General features: G+C 39.7%; 1 protein-coding gene across 1 annotated transcript in view; it reads right to left on the reverse strand.

Moving 5' to 3' along the window:
* Window positions 1–21,340, reverse strand: part of adcy2a (adenylate cyclase 2a) — a 46,555-nt gene that overhangs the window by 7,966 nt on the left and 17,249 nt on the right. Inside the window, exons 4-18 of the mRNA XM_076152687.1 lie at window positions 13,418–13,567; window positions 9,403–9,551; window positions 9,154–9,265; window positions 8,677–8,804; window positions 4,922–5,080; window positions 4,600–4,732; window positions 3,955–4,131; window positions 3,818–3,861; window positions 3,577–3,657; window positions 3,336–3,405; window positions 3,008–3,105; window positions 2,802–2,886; window positions 1,531–1,668; window positions 461–580; window positions 64–248 (exon numbers count right to left, since the gene is read on the reverse strand). Coding sequence (XP_076008802.1) covers window positions 64–248; window positions 461–580; window positions 1,531–1,668; window positions 2,802–2,886; window positions 3,008–3,105; window positions 3,336–3,405; window positions 3,577–3,657; window positions 3,818–3,861; window positions 3,955–4,131; window positions 4,600–4,732; window positions 4,922–5,080; window positions 8,677–8,804; window positions 9,154–9,265; window positions 9,403–9,551; window positions 13,418–13,567 — 1,829 coding nt within the window. The remainder of the gene's footprint in view (window positions 1–63; window positions 249–460; window positions 581–1,530; window positions 1,669–2,801; window positions 2,887–3,007; window positions 3,106–3,335; window positions 3,406–3,576; window positions 3,658–3,817; window positions 3,862–3,954; window positions 4,132–4,599; window positions 4,733–4,921; window positions 5,081–8,676; window positions 8,805–9,153; window positions 9,266–9,402; window positions 9,552–13,417; window positions 13,568–21,340) is intronic.

Consider the following 21,340-nt stretch of genomic DNA (forward strand, 5'->3'; position numbering starts at 1 on the left):
GTTCTCTCTCTCTCTCTCTCTCTCTCTCTCTCTCTCTCTCTCTCTCTCTCTCTCTCCACCTACCTGTCGAGGCTGTCGGTCTTGTACAGGAATCTGCTGTATTCATCCAGCAGCGACGCATGCGTTTGTAGAATAATGATGTTGTAAACCACCACGGCGGTCAGCATAATCATCATCTTCAGCTCATAGTTAATCCTCAGGAACACCGAGCAAGACACGAGACCCAGGATGCAACTGTAAATTAAATACTAGACAGACCGAAGAGCAGAGATATGTTTGAGAAAGGAAAGAAAGAAAGAAAGAAAGATGTAGGTAAGGTGGAAAGACACAAAATCTTCCTTTCTGAGCTATATTTACTGTATATAGTTCATTGCCATTTTGAATTGAAACCTTACAGAAGAAAGAATAGTAGGGCATTTAAATAGAAAAGTTAATTTGACAGTTGTAAAACTCTACTTACAGGAAGATAGAAATTGTTTTTGTCGATGAAGGTGACTGGCTGTCCATCAGGGTGAAACAGTGTCTCATTGGACGAATTGTAAACAGGACCTGGTGTCAACACATTGTCCTCCAGAAAGAACTACAGCAAACAAAAGCAGCAGAAATAAAGGCTTTGCCTCATTTTAAAGTAGAGCAAAAATAATCCCTTTAATTAAAAACAACAATCCACCACAGACGGAAATTCAAATTCACATGCAAATTACAAATGCACTTTGCTCCGCCTGCTTGTCTTTCACATCAGATTGTGAATAAAACCAAAACTGATCTACATTTTACACAGCAGGAAAACACAACCTTGCCAGACAGGAGGCCAAGAGTCACAACCATTCACTAATGTCCTTTAAAGGGGAACCTGCGGGATAAGATGAGGCTGGCCGCCCCACTGAGCTAAACCCAGTTAATTTGGTTCATCCGCCCTGAGCGACAGACCCACGTCAGCCACAAAACAAGATTATAATCTCTGGAATCGATTTTGTGTGAAGGTCTAAACCAGGGTCTTGACACTGTGCTTTATCACGCAACCTTCCCACAAGCCTCTGGCTACTATTCAACTTTTATCCCAGACCTTCTATTTTTGTCCCCTGGTCCCTCAACAGAAGCCTATATGCACTGCGGATGAAAATGATTATTCGTGAATAACTCAATAGCAATGTTGATATTTTCCTTATCTCACATGCAGCATGTTCCCTCATTCCCTTTATTTGCAGACCATGCAGAGAAACCATAATCTTCAATTTGAAATCCTGCAAATGCTTGGCAGACAAAAACAACGCAGAAATAATATTAATTTTATGCATTTGATTATGTGGTGACTGCTTTGCTGCAGGGAAAACAAAATAAAAAATTTTCAGTATGGAGCTAATGTAAAAGATGCTATGGTGAGAATGTCCCAAAGCTATTGGCATTCTCCAGTGTTTCATCTTTGGCTTTGTTGTATCCTTTATGTCCTATATAAGCCTAATTAGTGTTACCCATCCTTTCATGCAGTACTATATCTATACATCTAAACGTCTAAACATAAAAGCTTACCATGTTGAAGACTGCCATGACAAGTATAAGAGCTGTGGTTGTCATGGTGAGAGTGATGCGAGGCCACGGCTTGTTGGCGATGATGACTGATGACCTCAGCAGCCACATCCAAGATGCGGAGGCGCTTTTACTGCAGTGCTGAAGGGACATAAAAGGACACATGATATGAACAAACTGAAATAACCAGAGAGTGCACATGGACAAGTACACACAATGATAGATACACAACACTGATATAAATAGTGTGCAACTGGCCAACATGGTGAAGCATCTATTTGTGATTAACCTCTAAGTGTTACCAATTTCCAGAGGCATACAATTATGAAACCTGGGGTCCGACTAATTTGCTGTTCGAGGCTGCACAACAATTTAAACTACCTTCACCAATAGTGCTTCAAAACAAACACTGCACTTATTTCATTATGTGTAAAATTAGAATCAAGGTAAGATGCTAAGTAGTTTCCGATTTGTGAGTCACTAATCAAATGAACATTACTCGAGGCAAAGTTTGCCTTTTTTACGGACTCATGGAGTCCTGGTTGAATATGTTTACTTTACCGCCCTATTCCTGTTTTCTTTCATAAAGAATGCAAAGAAATGAAGGATTTGGGATTTTGCCACCATTTGAGGATTTGGGGCCAGTTAGAGTCAGGTAGGGTCTGTGTGTTGTGGCTGAATGTGTCTCAGAGTCAGGCAATGGCCCATTTACTCGATCATCTTGGAGCTAAAGCTGACCGTCACTGAGGCTGAGTGGATGTGACATTAGAATGAGTCAGAGATGAACATTACAATACGAACCCAAGCATAACACACTGTACAACTCAACACAACCATGAACTGAAATATAGACAGTGGCACACGCTATTTACTCTGAAAGAATACATTTGGATTTGATTTATAGATCAAGAAAAGGAGATCAAATAAAGATGTTTATGACTGAAATAAAACGCTTTTTTTTCATAGAGCCACTGAATTTGCCTTTGGGTAGAAGAAGCAAGGGTAAGGTCATACAAGCACTGGAGAACAAAGAACATGCTCGTGAGAATGCTTGTGCTCAGCAAGCACTAGTTTTCTTTTCTAAGTAAATAAGTTTCTTTAAGAATATCAGACTTTGTGGATTTATCCAGCATTGTTATTATGAGATCATTGAGAGCATTTTCAGTGGACTGCATCCACCTCAGATCAAATTCTAGGGGATTTTTTGTTTTGCTTGATTACTATTATACAGAAATGGTTCACAGTGCATGATTACAGTATCACACATTACTCACCAGAAAGTGCCCAATGAAACAAATCAAGAGGATCAAGGAAAGAATAAGGAAAGCCATTCCAAAGGAGATTCCCAAGATGGTTGTCCTAAGAAAATATACAGCGTCATTTATACTAGTGTTTCATATTGTATTGCAAAATATCACAACGTATTCCACACTGATATATGGTGTCGAATGATGTTAAGTGTAAAACATAACACACTTACTTTGGCAGGACTAGAATCTGCACAATGAAGATGCAGAAAAAGATCAAACAGGCGCAGGTAACATAGTATTTGAAGGCTGGCAAGGTTGTTGCTCTGTACTAAAAGGATAAATAAAAGGTCAGGATTCAACAAAGGCTTTTAAAACTGATGCTCAGCTCACTTCAAACACTCCTCCACTGCTCAACTCACATATTACATCACACACTCTATGGAATTTGTCAGATTTTCAGTGAAAGATGGATGTTGGAACGGCAACGCTGCGTTATGGAATTCAACCCCTACAAACCTACTGAGCTGTGAATTCTGCCAATTTACTTAGACCTCTTACCTCCTTCTCTAAGGATTTGTTGTGAAAGAATAATGATATTCTTTGGATGTCCTCAGACTTTAGCCACTGTCTGGAATAATGAAACCAGATAGAGAGAAAAAAGCATGTTGAGGTTCAATTAATAAAAGCGCTGCAAGCTAGAAGTACATATGTACAATATCACAGATTAAGGAGATAAGTAACATAATTAGATTTTAATTAGTTTTCACATTAAGCCAATCTTATCAGTATTTTTTCTTACTTTTGTGAATTTATCCCATCAAACGTCCTGATCATCCTTTCGTTAAATTCCTCCTCAAAACGTTTCTTCTGAGACTTTGTTCTTTAATGGGTAATGGAAATAAAAAGAGAGAGGGTAGCGTTTAAATTTGTATTAGTAACACACATCAAGGCCTCCAGCAGGAGTCTTGTCTTGTTTAATAGTCATGTGTAAAGTTAAGGAGGAAGGAAATTGAGCAGGAAGTCGAAAATGAGCAGCTTGCCTTTCTGATCTCCTCTGGAAGTGATACTGCCCAATTGGCACATCCTAGACATGGAGCAAAAGAGGACACAGATTGGCTACCAAACTTAATAAACGTGCTAAATCACAACATATGCACAGTAAAAACTAATTACTCACAGCGGTGTTGATCTTTCCGTTCTCGTTAGTCATGCTGTCTCTGTGGTGCAAGTTGGCAAATGGCTTGGCTGCCCCCCAGGATTCCAGGTAGCGGGTCATCCTCACCGAGGCCCGCATTTTTGCTCCATCCAGAGTGTGTCTCGGGCGATAGTGGTGCTGGGGGCTCCTGCGCTCCACCTGTGCAAAACGTACGACATCGTCATCTCAGCCAAGCAGGTTGTTTTCACCTATGGCTGCAGAAGTACTCAGTCCTGAATCGATTTTTGGCAAAATCACAGTGCAGCTGAAGGAAGAACCCATTAAATGTTGGTGATGTTGTGATTCACACTCGTTCCATTAATACTGAGAGATGCATTTCTCAACATTTTTTTCAATTTCTCAAAAGCAATACAGCTGATGAGAGACTATTTCTACCAACTTTTTCTTGTGGTAAATAAATCAATTAATTCCTTTACTAACATGGTGGCTTCTGATCCGGTGTATGAATTTTCTTAAGTATTTACAATAGATGAAATGCAGCTGAGGAATTTCACAACAGAAATGTAAGAATTAAGTTAATATTTTATTTCAATAATTGCATTTTTTGCTTGTTTTACCTCTCTTATGAGAATGTGGAGATCAATGTGACCTGCCTATGTGTGCTACCTTGGGGTTGATGACCAGGTAAGTAATGACGCCATGTTCCTTCAGGTAGGGGTCTCTCTCCTGACCATCCCCATCTTCCACCTTATAGGCGCCATTCAGGTGCTCCAGTGTTACCGAGGTGATATGGACTCGCCTGGCAAATAATAGTTGAAGACACATTCAACAGTCAAAAACAAAAATATGATGATCAAGGCCATAAAAGGAAGTTATTGAGAAAATAGAGTAAAATAGGAAAGAGTGCATCCACAGAATGGAGTGTCATAAAGTATCTTGAGTAAGAATATAGGTGAAGATTTCTATGTATTGAGGCACTTTTCCTCACCCTGGTACACCTCCCGCCTCCATATGATTGGCCAGCGTGACATCATGTGACCACACATCGTACTGCCATTTCTGAAGTCCAATAACCCCACACAGGACATTCCCAGAATGAACACCGACACGCATGTTGATGTCAACCCCGGTGGCATCTCGCACTTTCCTGTCATGCAACAAAAACTGACATTTACGAATGTGCAGCCACAGAAACAACATCATCAGTAAAACATCATTATCAAAAATATAGAGTGCAAATTAATCCATGACAGACAAGGGAGTCAATGGGGAGATTAAGCTTTGGTTGCACAAAAAGGACATTTAGCAGGAAGTAAAAACAAGGTGACACTCTTTGTGCACTAACATTACATTACATTACATTACGATCATTTGGCAGACGCTTTTATCCAAAGCGACTTACATTACATTACCACCCTTCGCAGAAGGGGGAGCAATTGAGGGTTCGGTGCCTTGCTCAGGGGCGCCTCGGCAGGGGCTCGAACCGGCAACCCCTCCGGTTCCCAAGCAGAAGCTCTACCCACTGAGCCACTGCCTCCACTAAGGCCATGAAAATGTAAACATAGACCTCTGACTCCTCAAAAGTGGAATCTGTGGTTTTTCTGTATGTTGTGTTGCCCCTGCAGTTGCAACTGAAATTGGAGTTGAATCAAATGGTACCGCAGTAAGCTGGTATTCAATCTTGTACACTAAAATGACCTCTTTCGCCTCTCTCTAAAAGCAGCACAACATCTTTTTGCTACACTTTGACAGTTTGGGGACGAGTGGCTGGTCTGAAGTGGACCTATCAAACTGATGTCCTTGTGCAACCTCTCTATTTCTTCCTGCTTGATGGAAGCATCAATGTAAACTTGTTAACCATTTGTTAAATCCACAAAAGTAGAACAGAAAATGACTGTCCACCAAACCCCAAACTTAGTGACCCATTCTCCCACCTTTCCTCTCCCCCTGCCCAGTCAATTTTACGGTGAGCCACCAACAGACTGATTGGGTGCAACAGTGAAAAAATCCTTATGTGGTATTGGATCAATACCACATAATTCTACCACACAAACACAGTTGTAGGATTGGGGATTTTCAAATTACTATCAACTGTGGATAGTTTGACTTGAGCTTTGATTCTAAGAGCAGGGCAATAAACAAAAGCTAACACCCAAGATTGTTACTAGGGGAAAAAAGAAGTCAGTTGCGCAGTAAATATTCATCCAATTAGACTAGGTATGTGACACTGCACATCACATGCGAGATCGTGATTATACACGTATATACACAGTTTGCCCGTAGATGTGTGAATCTGTTCATATTCTTGTCAAACCCCTTTCCCAAGTGGAAAAAGTTATGTTATTAGCGGAAGTGTAGAAATATCTGTGGTGACACGGCTGCTTAGTCTTTAGAGAGCACTTGAGTATCCTTGAGCATGTGACTGAATTTCAAACATCTAATTGTGACTGTGAATCCTGTCATGTCTTCTTAAAGCAGCTTCCTCTAGTCCTTGAAACATTGAGCAGCAGTGCAACAGCGCACAAGGTAGTATGGAAATGAACCCACTATTTCTATGCACTGGATGACGTGGTAATGTCGTCTGCATATGCATAAACATGCATGTTGATGCAAATTTATGTACGCGAGCATAAACTATACTGTGCAGAGTTAAAACACACACACACACACACATGAATAAGGTATATTCATGCATAAACATTCTGCCAAAGCTGCATGCCGATTCTCACTTCCCTATAAAGATCAAAGATGGTGAAGCATGAATATATTCATTTGCAGCCTAATTTCCAATTCTTTGAAGGAACCACTGTGGTAAACAATGCAAATTTCAGTACTTATTATAAAACAAGCCAGTAAATGTCTTAAACACCATTGTATTATCAGCTGTGCATGAGCTGTATAACGTTTATGAACAATCAGTGTTACACATAAAATATAAGTTAATTCTATAATTTCTGTCTCAGCTGATGTTAAGCAGAACACGGCTCGTTTCCCTTTGGTGTTCTCTGAATCAGCTAACCTGACTAACCCAATACACATCCATTACATTCTTGCAAAAGAGAAGCAAACTGTAAACCAGATCAAGGCAACAGTTCCATGAAGGTAGGTTGTTTGCAAAGGTTTTAAGTAAGCAGGTACAGTGAACCTGTTAGCAACACCAGTCTCATGTGTCTGTATGCAATAGACACAATTCTTTCCCTCCATGACACTCTGTGAAAGATACAGTATATACTAACATCATCTATGTAACATTCAATTCAACCCATTGCTTTGACGCTCAACCTTTTGAGCAAGACAGCCAAGTTAACACTGGGAACAGATCAGAATGTTATTGCAACCAACCACAGCTAGACAACCCCGGTTTTTGAAAGTAAGGAAGGCATACAAAATACAGCAGAAAGCTTTCAGACATATGGTATATTGTGATCGATGACCAATTATAGGGTGCAATTGCATAGAACCCAAAATGGACTTGTCAATTTGTCAACATGTTGTTTTGCACATTTATGCTGCAATTTGTTCGAAAAGTAGAAGAAACGCTTTACTAAAGGCTGATGGAAAGGGAAGGAATGACTGGAAACTCTGCAGACAGAGATGGATTGCTAAATGGACTGACTGGCCAATTCTGTTATATCAAAAAGTCCTAATTTATCAAGACCTCCCACACTGTTTTCTTCTCCTGACCTTTTTGAACAGGGCAGAGGGGGAACCTCTCGTCTCATAGCGTTCCCCAGACAACTCGCTTTTCAGAACACCACATGATCATTGATTTCCAAACGGAGTGTCTAGCTAGTGGGCATTGCTTTTGCTATGACAGGGATTTCAACAGCGTGTTGAGCGTTGGTGTTGTGCTGTGCAACTCAGTAAACAAAGCACCTAGGAAAGGAAAGGCGGACAATAGGACAGATACACCCACATCCGATTAAACTACGCAAGATAGACACGGATTTTCATCATCTTACATATTTCTGATCAATTATTGCCCAATACAAGTCAGAGATATATCGAGGGGGCGGAAGAAAAAATAATGATTTATTGTTGTTATTATTGGACTAGGATTTGTCCAATAGAGAAGTAAAACCACTAGAGACAGCTGGGGACACACAGAGAGAATCACACCTGTGTAACAGAAACAGGGCAAAGGGCAGACATAAAGGAAATAATGGGTTCAGCTGTGCATCATGGGAGGTTGGAAGGTGTGTGTGTGGAGGGGGGGTATATTGTGTAAAACTGTACCTTGCCTTACAGAAACACAGACCTTGTTTGTCTGTGATAGATTGCCTGTTAAAGCGCCGTTAAATAACTCCCAACCCAAAACGTAAGATGCTTCGAGGCGTAATCATAAAATCTTTGAAATGAAGGTAGTAAGGTAAGTAAAACCTAGATTAAAAAAGGCACATGCATCTTTATGAAGGTAATTTGAGAGTGGATAATTTCTAGATTCTGTCTTTTAGCTGCAAACTGGTGAGAAGGTAATGTTGCACACGTCATTTTATTTTACTTCACATGAGACTTTTCACTGACGTGTGGCTGATAAATAATACATCATATACACAATCAAATATTTATATGACAACAACCTGAATTAAACCTGTGCACAGCAGTCATCATCAAAGCCTCCTGTACTAACATCTACCCAGCAATTCCACTGCAGGGGTCTGGGGGAGGTTTGTGTCATAGCTTAAGTACAATGCAGCAGTATGGCAACTATAGTTCTTTCGGTTACAACACTTTGACACTTACATGATGGCCTCACACATGTCCAGGCCCATTTTAACACAGTTCTTTGCATGGTTGGGCAAAGACTCTGGCAGGCCGGACACACAGTAGTAGCAGTCACCAAGGATTTTGATCCGCATACATTCATTTTCCTGCATGCAAAGGGTGAGACACAGGCTCAGATAAAGTTTCAACTGACAGAGTAAAAACAGCGTTGTTTTAAAAAAAATATTTCTGGTTGAAAGATAATTACTTAATGGGCATTTGAAGGAGAATTCCACCCTTTGATAATCTTGTACTGTTATATAAACAAGCAATATTAGCTTATTCATATGTTTTAAATGATTGTGAACATCTATTACAGTCAGAAATGTGCATTGCAACTTTGCAAATAAATTACATAATCTATTCGATTACAATCAACAAGGAGACACACCACCGCTTTGGATGTGAGCTACATAAGGGTTTGTAGTTTCATCAGTCAATAATCAAAATGTTTACCTTTGCAATTTGATCAAATTTCCCAAACAGCTCATTCAGCATGTGCACCAGCTCCCCAGGTGAGCAGTCACTGGCCAGCCGTGTGAATCCTACTATATCTGCATACAGGATACTGGAGGCCAAAGACAATACAGCATAAATGAATAGAATAAAATGGAATGCAACTAAATCCAAGATGTAACTTTGCAGTTTAACATCTGTAATATGGCAAAAATCTGTAGTCTGCACAACTAACTAAGTGATACATGCCTGACATTGGTGTGTCTCTGGACATAGAGGTTGTGAAAATTGTTTGTGTTCTCCATCTGGCCAAAGTTTGGTCCCTTCAGTCTCTGGATGATCTCGGCCTTCATCACCCGGGCGATGTGAGCCGGTAGTAATGACAACAGGAGACGCTCCTGAAGTGATGATACAAATGGAAGAGGAAGAGAAGGAGAATTAAAAGAGGAACAGAAAAATGATGTCGCTTTGGTTGAAGGAATTGAGGTTACTGTTACACTTTTTGTGGTGATGCCTGATTTCAATTTCTTACTAGATCCATACTTAACCCTTTAACACCAAGCGTGTCAGTGCTGATACATGTTAGGAAGTATGACTTGAAATTATGATCTGTGTGTTTAGATAGCGTTAATTTTGCCAGATATTCAAATCTCAAGGTTTGATTATATTAATGTGAAACGAATGGCAATACATCACAAATAGAGCAGATTTAAATCCTTTTTTCACCATAGCAGGTTTGAGCTTAGCTAACAGACATAACTTTGGTTTGCATTCTGTATGTGCATTTAGATCACTTGTACTCATTTTTAAACAGTACCAGAAGTATTCAACAAGAAAAACCCTTGACTTCCCTTTTTATCAGCATAATACTCTGGAAAATATTTTGTGGTCCAAAACTAATTTGTGCTTCGCTATCAGCAAGCCACTTTACGACACCAAATCCTGCTGATTTGCTCTCTTTCGTTTACATTTAAATAAACCGCTGGCCGCATTAACTAATATGTTAACTCACACTCGTACATAACAGTAACAACCCAGAGCTAATGTGTGCACAAAGATGCCCAGCAGTCAGTTAATTTGTTTTAATTAGCTTCAGTGTATATGCTCACAGGGACTATTTGCCCGAGCAAGCAAAGTATCACAGTTTTTCTCACTGTGTCTCAGTGGCAAGAGCCATAATTGAAGGTGATTGGAGATAGAAACCAAACAAAGCTGTAACAGGAAAACAATATATACTGTACAATCTTTCATTTCCAAAGTTTAGACATTTAACGTAATTAAATCACGACAAACTGTTGACCTTCTACTGCAAAGTTTAGTTCTTTCAATGTCTTCTAACAGGGGTCTTTTTTTCAGGCCAAGGAACCCCAAACTGATGGAGAGATGGAGCAGGGACCCCCTACTATATATATTGTATACAATTGTGTTTTGTATCAAACTGGGCCTGGTGCCATGTATAAACATAGCTACCCTGTTATGGTGCATTCAATTCTAAGCTAGAGGAACTGACTGACACTGATCCATGTTGGATTCATGTTAATGTATATTTCAAGACATTGAAATTTGTGGGGATAAAAATTGTTTAAAAAATAAATACATTTAAAATGTCTTATCAACCACAAATTTCGCGACCCCCCCTGCAGTACCTCCACGGACCCCCTAGTTGAAGACCTCTGTCATATAATATACAGTCATTACTGGCCTTTAAAAAAGGTTGAACTAATACTGGCTCACTGACTTGTTTCACTGGCAAAGGAATGGAACCACCAGTACTTACTTAAACCTCTGCTTTTCTGTATTTTCAAGTATGTGTGAAAAGGGTCTATTTAATTCCAAAGAGTTAACCTTTGATGGCTCCAGGACCCAAAACCTGTTAACATTATGCTAACCAGCTTCCAGTACAGCTTCAAGCACTGTCTGAAGGTTAATTGGCAACAACATTGTGTCACATTGACTTCCTGTAACTCAAGGTAATGATCATGGTAGAGGACTGTTTCAAGCTGCTCATTATGCTATTTCTACCCACCAAAGAGACAGACTCACCCCAGAGTCACCTCACAGCTTGCCTTTTATTTAACGCTAGCTAAATCATCTCTCTGTTTTTCTCCAAGGCGGCTCGATTACAACTTATTTAGACCTGAAAGTCTCTTGAGGGTAAAGAGACCTTAGAGATTTAAGAAAACGCTTGATTAAACCTATGTCACCTTCAAGCTGACAACTCTCTCCACTGCTAAAGTGATACTTACAAAATGTAATGACATCCAAACTAGGTCACTGAGGCTTGTTGTGAAAGGCTCACAAAATCTAATTTTTGGGCACTAGTTTTCCCTCAGGGTTCTGCACAGTGCTTTCAACTGCATCCGGCAGCAAACTGATGTGAGAAGGCACCTAGAAGTTATTATAGAATTGTAATCCGTGAAAATACAGACGCTTCAAAGGGGAAACACTTTCTGAGGCAAAGGTGAACGTATTTAAATGTAACCAAACTTAGAACTTCATGTAGAATTGTGTTCTGTGTCCCTGTGGATCCATTCGACAGACTACAGATTACAGTGTATAGTGCACCTGGTAGGCGAACGCCCAAATATAGCTGAAAATGCTCTGAATGACAGTGTGAAGTATTTGGCACAGTGCAAACACTGCTAGGACTTTGGTCGGGTTGGTTGTAGTCCTACTTGGACCACCGATACTGAAAGTGTATTTACTATCTGGGGGGCCCTTTGGATAAAAGCATGCAGCAGACAGTTTGTATTGTGAATGAATTGCTGAGTGGCTAATAGAACAGTTTCCTCTGCAGAGCAACTTGCATCTGACACAGACGGTAGAAGCACTCCAGGGCCACTGCAAAACACTCAACCCAAGGCTTGCACAGCGACAGCCAACCTGCTTTTTGTAACAACAGAAGATGGATTCACTATAGGGGTAACAAGCTCTATCTCCTGTTTGGGCTATTTTACAATAGCTGGATTCTTTCCCCAACTCACTGGAGACCAGATGATATTCAAAAGCAATCACCACAGGCGGTACTCTGAAAAAGGCAGCAAGCATCTCCGCCTGTCACAGCAGTAATCACTGCCTAATTTCATTCATTTCATTTTAACAGTTGCAGGATATGCTGTCACACACATGCAGTTCCGCCAAAACCAATAGCTGCTGTGACGTCTCTCCACAGCATGATCCAAAGTAAATACAAAATTGTCATATTGTGAGCTTGATATTTTGCAAAAGCAAAGGTAATACAGATGGAGTTGTGCGGCTGTATAGTGCGAATAGACGAAAATGCAACAGATTTATGTGTAAAACAGGGTGAGGCAACGACTAGAACTGTATTACTTTACTTCATGTTTCGATCACAGTCACAGTGAAACAAAGAGACCTGTCAGTACTACGAGGTTGGAGATAATCTGATCACCAGTGTTCAAGATAAACATGTGTGACTCCCTTCGATGGAGCAAAGACACACAAACTGGCAGAATTTGTCAATGACCAATCGAGAGACATGTTAACAGAGGGACAGCAAGACAGGTGGGTGGACAGATTATTAGGGCTCCCTCATCCATCCGAAGATTTAATCGTGATCTGCACCAGGCAACATTTGTTTTCAAAAGCTCAATTTCTTGAATTTGGCTGCAGATGCTTGAGTTGCAGATAATCGTAGCTCAAGCGGTAGCAGAGATCTAAACAGACAGAATTCCTAAAATGCTATAGAATGAGATTTTGGCACAGAGCTTCAGGGGCTTATCATAATCATCACACTGACTGAAGTCACAACAATTATCACATTTTGCAAAGGACGACCCCTGCCAATAACACTATTAGGACTCTTACACACTCTTCCTCTCCCAAATCACTGGAAAATAAACAAGAAGAGCTACAGTATGTGCCAGAGATTCATGGGTGTCAAATTTCTGGATGTTCTTTAGCCCTGAAAAAAAACACACCAACCATAACAACGACATACTATATATATATATTTATAGTATAGTGTATGTAAATGCCATAGTGGCCAGGTGTTTGTTCAGATAATGTATTCTGTGATTTGTTTCTCACTGTATTATCTTCCAATTTGCAGGTTGAATTGCGTTGCGAGGCCAAACAAACCCCGTCCTAGCCTCCGTCATGCTTTTACGATCCCTGTCTCGCTCATGCAAATTTTCACACACTCTCTGCAACATTGTCATCAAAATCTCCATCATCAATACTACTGGCTCACTCACAGCCTCTCACCGGCTCACTCCTCATTTAGGCTTATTGAACGCTGTACCTGTTGTCTCTTCTCAAACTCCAGTTTAATTGGGGACTTGATGCAGTTGCAGGTGTCCTGGTAAGTCTGTTTCAGTGCCAACTCCATTAGGTGCTTGTGGTACGCCCCCGCCATGTTCCCACACATGAAAATAATAACATTGGCCAAAATCTGTGAAGGAGGAGAGAGGAAAGACAAAAAAGCTTTTTTGATTGATTTGAAGTACATGTTTGGAATCATAACAGGGCATTAGACAAAGTATGCTAATTAAGTAAAATATATTGGAATATGCATATCTGAAAGCCTAGAAACAAGGTCAAACAAACAAACATATAAAAAAAAAAAAACAGTTATAGTCATACAATTATATACATGTATTTATGGATTGACCCTTTAAATGGCTATTTCTGATGTTCCAACATGTAAATAGTAGATTTAGTAGTAGATTATGGTTAAGAAATAGGACAACATCTTTCATTAAGTAAAATAGCTCCGCTCTCGTGACATTTCCAAGCACAAAGCAATACACCAGGCAACCAAATCTTTATGTATGCCTGTACAAGCTGTGGCAGTGTTTTCTACTTCATTATTACACCAAGGGGGCAGATTACAATGTACTATGGCTAGATTATACAGGTTTACCCATGGTAATAACGCTGATAATTTAAACATCGAAAGCAGTCTCTAAATAGGTCACTACTGTGTTGGCAGCCAAGAAGATTCTCATTTCACCTTGTCACTTTTTTGATGCCTCAGTGCCACCTTACTGTCAGCAGTTGTAGATGTCAGCACTTGTCTGCTGTAGCCAACATAAGGCTTAGAGAGTGTGTGTGTGTGTGTATGTGTGTCTTTAGGCTCTAATCCTCAGCCTTCAGTCACTCGATCTATTAAAAAACAGAAGTATCAAGAAGTCCTCTGCTGCACCTCAGTGACATTGACAGATGTGTTAGCATTCAGTAGTTTGATGGCAATAAATGAGGAAAAACAGACATATGCAAAAAATAACTTTATTTCCATTATGCATAAACATTTTCTTCTGATATCAATGTTAGTAATACCTAATTATAAATGACAAACAAGGATAAACACGCTCTCCAAAGCACTTCACGGTGTTCAGAGTGCAAATTGTGAGAAGTGCGATCTCTCCTGTTTTATTTTTACACTTCATGCATCCCTCATGACATACTGCACAGGAAGCGCTATTAGAGGAGCTATTATGATTGGATGCAGCCCCAGTGATGAGAGGTGAATGCATAAAGACCCAGGAGCTCTTATAACCTTGAGCTCAATATTTTTGCAATTTCAAGCAAATGGACAATTTAATGGTTCTGTCCCACTGCATTTAAAAAAAGAATATTCTCCATCGCTCCTTCAGACGCTTTCACACACTCATTCTCCCACATTTGCCCCCCTTCTCTCATTCTTACATTTTCCCATTTCATTCTGTCTTTCTTTTCTGCATGATGGCGTCCTTGAAATTTGTTTTGCTTTTCACCTTTTTTTTGTTTACACTACTGCACCTTTCTAACAAAGAGGGAGGACACATTTTCAGTGATTGAGTGAGTGAAACTAAATTACAAAGGTGTACAGATGACGTGTTTTCTAAATTTGTTTGTCAGTGTACTTAGCCCACAGATCTACAGGAACACAAACACGTACACTCACACAATTGATCACACATTCACATAACTATATGTTATAATTGCTTATGGGACATATCCTTGGATAAGCAACTTAACCCACAATTTATTTGTATATATGCTTGCAAACAGTGTGTTCCAATCCTGCTGGCAGTGTCTTTACTTGTACTGTGACCTTTTGCTAACAGCAAAGATGTGCCACTTCCTTCTGCTCCACCTTGAATGCCGAGACAATCATTACTCACCAGCAATGCCCAATAAATGTTTCGTGAACACTACCAAGAGAGTGTAATACCCATGAAACCAGTCACAACCAATAATAAGGAAGAAGCGAAGAATAACTCCTACCCAGTAATAAAAATGTACACAGCACTCTTGCAGGGCAAAGGGATTTCATTACATTCCCAGGCCACTCGCAGGTCTAAAAATAATGATTTGATGAACGTATTAAATGTTTCGAAAGCACCTGCTGACCATTTATGATTAACAAAAGCAAACTAGGGCAGTGGCCAAGTACACAAGTTCGGTTTCTTTTCACTTGCGATGTATTTGGGACAGACAAATTAAATGTATTATGAACTGTCAAAATTAAAGACGTGACAAGAACAGACTGCCCCGACCAGACCAACACCTGCAAATTATTCATCAGTCATGCAGAAAACAGCAATTAAATTCAATCTTTGCTGAAGTTTTAGGTAAAATCTTTAACATGTAGGATTATCGTAGACTAGACCTTCTTTAAAAGAGGAGTTAAACTTCACAGGCTATCATGGCTGTTATTACTAACAGGGTGAGGCACTTATTTGAGATCAGGACAAAAAGAAATCTGGTTTAATAACCTTTTAGCAACAGACACTCCATATACCTCTTGAATGGAAATGACTGGGTGAACAAATTAGCAGAAACCTTTAGAAATATGCTGTTACATTCAGATAAAAACAAGAAAATATTTTATATGCAGCGATGACAAATTCTATTGTCATTGGAAGACATTTCCTGGAAAAGACTGGAAACAAGCAGCACTACACATCTCTATACTTTGCATTCACTCAATAACAATAGTATGCATTTCCAAGTGATTAAAACAGACATAGAAACACCTGATAGCAATTAGTTATGAAGTCAACAAAGGTAATAGCTCTTCATTTGAAATCAAATAAAAGAACTCTGTCTTAACAGGATTAACAAAGGTAATATGCAGTAATGTGTGGAGTATTCCCTGATGGGGTTTCACAGAGTTTGTGATCCATTTTATCTGTGGTTTCACATAGACAATTAAAGTATAACAAAGCTCCCCTTGCTATTTTGGTTCACAAAGTGTGCAGCACCCATTTGTGGAAAAAAAGCTGTGCGAACTGGGACAATTAATTACAGGGGTGTCATGAAGAGGGATTATTTTTTTTAAAGCCATTAACCTTACTTATCACGAAACCTTAAACAAGCTCATCACAGTGGTGCATGACAAAGATTCCTCATCAGATGCATAACAGGGTGCAAGTGCAATCACTGTAACACACAAAAGTATACTGGAAGTTATAATCCAAAGTCTTCACATAAATCTGGACCTTATAGTACAGAGCTAACTTCAATACATTAGTCAGTTCATGAAAACTCCAATCAGTCAGTAATGTGAAGTTTAATGGACTGGACAAAGTGGAGATGTCAGCATGGCTCCTTCTCACTTAGCCCCCTGTGCAGTTTGTATTAACACAGGAGCAATGCACAAGAGGGACTTTAATGGCTGACATTTACATTTACAAATCTGTTAGCTGCTGCACAACTCTGAGAGATTGATATCTTCTGAAATGAAAGTAGATCTAATGACCACAATTAATCCTGGAGTCCATGCATGTGTGCTTTGAAGGAGCAAAGAACACCAAGAAAATGCAACAGCTACGTCTAAGTAAGTCTGTGATGAAGGTATAAAGTTAATTATGGTGCTGTAGTATATATAGCCACAAAAGCAGACAAGGGTATGTTAAAGATGCACAGATAGCTGAGAACAAACACTGTGCTGAAACATACAGCAACATGTGACATTTGAATACTTCTGCAGCCTTTTTCAGGTCGGCACAGATCATTAAGCATCGCACCAATATGTTCTCAGTAAATGTATCTGAACTAATTCTCATTCCCAATCATTGGCTAGCAAATTAAAATACTGCAATATCTTCCATTTTCTCTGCCTATGAATTGGAAGAGTGTAACTGTGTTGTAGTTTTATAAACCCATCAATCTTACCTTGGAAAAGCTTATCAGAGGCACAGATTTTCTAGACCAGCAGTTTCCCTCTGACACAGCAACCTGTCACAGTCTCTTAGTTCAAAACATGAGTCTGTCCACACAGGACATGCACACTCTGTGCCTACTATACCAGCAACCAGGTTTTGTCTGCCTCAGCCAGCTCCAATTCACAAAAAAGAAAAAAAGAACAACAGATCATCTTTATTTCACTCCCCATGCTGCCACTCAACTGTCTGTGTGAACACACACAGACACAGACTATGTATACAAATAAAATAGACTTAAACAGCCTACGGTCACAACCCTGTATGCAGATAAATTAAACATACAGTAGAGATACTCAAGTCTGTGTAGTCCGTCAGGTTCCATTAGTGTTCTTGGACGGAGATCAATACAATTGACAAAGCTCAAAACTGACCTGATTTATTTTGGCAAATATTAGCAACAAGATATCCAGTTAAATTCCTGTGTCAAATGAAAATCATCTAAATTTCCAGCAAGCACTTGTTTGACCTTCTTCTAACCCAAAATATTACAGAATGTACCTAAAGTAATCTAATATCAGCTATAATTCTCCTTTAATATGTTCTGTCTTACCTCACTTACTTGTACAGCACATCTTGTTCACTGATTTTAATAATATCAGAGAGGAAGGCTTGAAAAAGTTTTGTATTTCGTTGTTTTCAATATGTTTTTGTAAGGTGCAACTTTATAAATTCTAAACACAACAAGTATATTTTAAAAATAGGAGTATTTTGAGAGACACACCAAGTTAGGTCAGAGAGGAGAGCTTAAAAGCTTTGTGTCTCTCACTCACTCCCTTATTGAAATGCAGCGCACAGAATGGAAACAGTCCGTGATCATGTCAACACACTAAGAAAATGGCCTCTGAATCAAATTTGGTCGACGACAAAAATGGAAACTCAAGGCTTAATCTGGGAGAAGAGATGAAATTGGTCTGCATAACCTGATTAGAAGTAGATTACTTAGTTGCCTTTGTACATTAGGAGTGAGCTTACATTACTGATGCTTGTATCACAGTATAGTATGTCTCAAAAACAAGATATAAAGATTGATAATTGAAATCTCTACAAATACAGGCTAAGGTCAATACTAGGCAGGCAGAATAAAGGCAGGCTCAGTCAAACTAGGTAGACTAAGCTCCAAATATTGGAAAGCAAGCAAGATAGAGAACAACAAAGATGGGAAACAGGTGTGTGATAAAAGTGATGACCAAGGACAGAGATGTTATGGTGCCTTCAGCTGTACTTGGACCTCGGAAAAATCCAACCTCCTTACTCGGGAGTTGGAATCTCACGCAAGATCGCCAAGCTCAAGATTTCCCAGCTCCAATTTAGCCAAACAAAACAATGACATCAAAGCAAGACGGACAATGAACGATATGAGATGAGATATATATGCATGTGCGAAACAAAAACACGTCTAATGTCTAATCCTTTGGCTTGTAGTACTTACAAGTCTGCCGTAAACCGTTAATGTTTTAGCGTCACCTCACAGTTTAAATGGTTAATTATTTATAGCATCACAAATACCAACTATCACAGATTAGGATTGCAAACGAGACACACAGTATTTGAGAGAACTAAGAGACAATGGAGACAAAAAAAAGTGAAGCAGATGCAGCAGAAGGAAGTCTGTTGATAATCAACTGTGGCAGGCAAAGTTGTCAAATTATCAGCCAACATGGCAGCTGCTGAATAAATGATACATATGACTTAACACTAAGCTGTCTCTTTTCTTGTTCTACTGTGATGAACATAGTGTTATGATGTGTAATTAAACCAGCCATCTGCAACGGCGCATTATAAACCATTATGTACAAGTACAGATACCAATTACAGTCCACTAACTTAGAAAAGAATAGAATATAAGAAAAGTAGTTGAACTGGAAAGTGATTCCACTTACATCTACAAAGTTACTAAATATACTGAAATGGATGAATAAAATGATATGCAGAGACTCTTGGTTTGGTTCATGGAAATTCTGGCAACTTCGATGTCTATTAGCTGTTTCTGCTGCTCAAAATGTTTAATTCAAGGATGCAGACAGACCTACCAAGGTTTGCCCTGAACCTGGGAGGTCCTTCATCTAATCTCCTCTTGGTGCTATGGGCCAAATGGCATTCAGTAATGAGACCCACCAGACTCCAACTACAAATGTTACAGCCAGGAAACACTGGATATTGGATCCAATATTCAAAAGTCATACTCAGCAGTGACTTTTCATCAGCAGCCAGAATGTACTTGCATGGAGTTGTAGTGTTGGCGACGAAGGGAATTGTGTTGAGTGAAAATTCCCAAAGCAAGTTGGAGAGAACACAATTACACATGATTGTGTATTCTCACAAATCAGAGCAAACACTGGGAATGCTTTTAGTGATGAAACACAGAGAAACATAAAAGAGAATACAAAGTGTTCAGACTGACAACTGAGACATATAAATAACTGAGATATGCCTGGTGTTGTGTTGAAAGGCAACATTTGTGCTGAAATTGTTGAGAATGATGGCTCTGAGCACAGTGCATGCACCTGTTGGGGTAGCACTGTGAAGCTGTAACTACATGTGTTGGTTGTAACTACATGTGTTGGGAGTACCCGGCCTGAATGTCTCATAGATGCCGCTGCACCTGTTGTGTGTAATGAATGGGTGCTGACGGATAGCTCAAGGTTGTGCAGCACAGTGAGGCACATAACACTGAGACTAGCTCAAGGCTGTGTAGCGCAGTAGGCGCACATAACACTGAGACTAGCTCAAGGCTGTGTAGCACAGTGGACACACATAACTCTGCAATGGGAAGACACATAACACTGTAATGGGAAGATTACTAACAAACTCAGCCCCAGACCAACCAATAGGAAGAGTCCCAAGAAAGGCGAATCAAGGCCAAGGGGTAGGGAGGCGATGCCACTACTGTTTTTAGGGTTTGCAAGACTGCTTTACACGATTAAGATCAGACGAGTAAGCATAATAGTGGCAAGTACCTATAAATTTAGGATAAAGGGGAAGGGCCTGGGGCGTGGAAAACCCAGGTCCAGAATAGTATATAAGGAGAAGACAAAGAGACACAAGCCAGAGCAACCCCGGGGTTTTCCTCTCACTTGTTTCATTTGTACCTTGCTGCAAATAAACATTTTACTTGGATCTGAAGACTGGTTTCCTCAACTTCTCTTAGACTATAGCTGAAGTCAAGTTTTTTACTAGCCAGAACCTTGAAGACTGATTAGAAGTGAACTATTGACGTACTATTGCCACGTCAAAATAACCTCACCAACATATGCGCCGCCAATATGCTTAGTGTCAAAATATACAGTAACACTCCAAATATGTACTTATAATGTGAACATATGTATTGGCAAAGCTGCACTTCCCTTCACTGTAACACATACTGTATTTGTAGCTCAATAAATCATGACTATTTTATCTTCACACAAATCCAGACTTGGCCCTGTTGAGCACTATCACCAAACTGAAAATATTACCACTACTACTGGCAACAACTACAACCCTGATAACAGCATTTAGCTAAGATTTGGCAGAGTCAGTGTTTACAAGTGGGCATTCCGCTCCTTGGCAGTGACATGTCCAGCCTGGCATCGCGTCTCGACTGCCAATTGAGCGGCAATCTGTCTCCTTCGAACAATGCTCTTGCGATGACTGACACACATAAAGTGCATGTAGTGTATGAATGCCTGACTACATCCGTCAAAGCTGTCTCAAAGGCTTCGATGTAACAACCCGCCGTTTCCCTTCATTTACATCTCCATACCTTGATAAATTAAACTAGAAACACTTCATTAGTTGTGTTAGAGTACATAAATGGACTATGAGTCTTTTTCAGATGTAACTTATAGGTGTGTTATATTGAAAGCTTTGTGCTTGTAGAGGTTTTAGATAGTGTGTTAGCGAGGTTTTAGCTAGCCATTATTTGAAATACTGGACAGCTCAAGAGTCATTAGTCTCTTTCATGACTCTTTTCTTGTGACCACATCAGTCCGTCTTGATAACAGGGTTGGTGAACAGCAACGAAACAGGACAAA

The sequence above is a fragment of the Genypterus blacodes genome, unplaced genomic scaffold (genome assembly GCF_046128005.1).
Source record: "Genypterus blacodes isolate CSIRO-AG114 ecotype Tasmania unplaced genomic scaffold, CSIRO-AGI_Gbla_v1 ptg000057l_1, whole genome shotgun sequence".
NCBI lineage: Eukaryota > Metazoa > Chordata > Actinopteri > Ophidiiformes > Ophidiidae > Genypterus > Genypterus blacodes.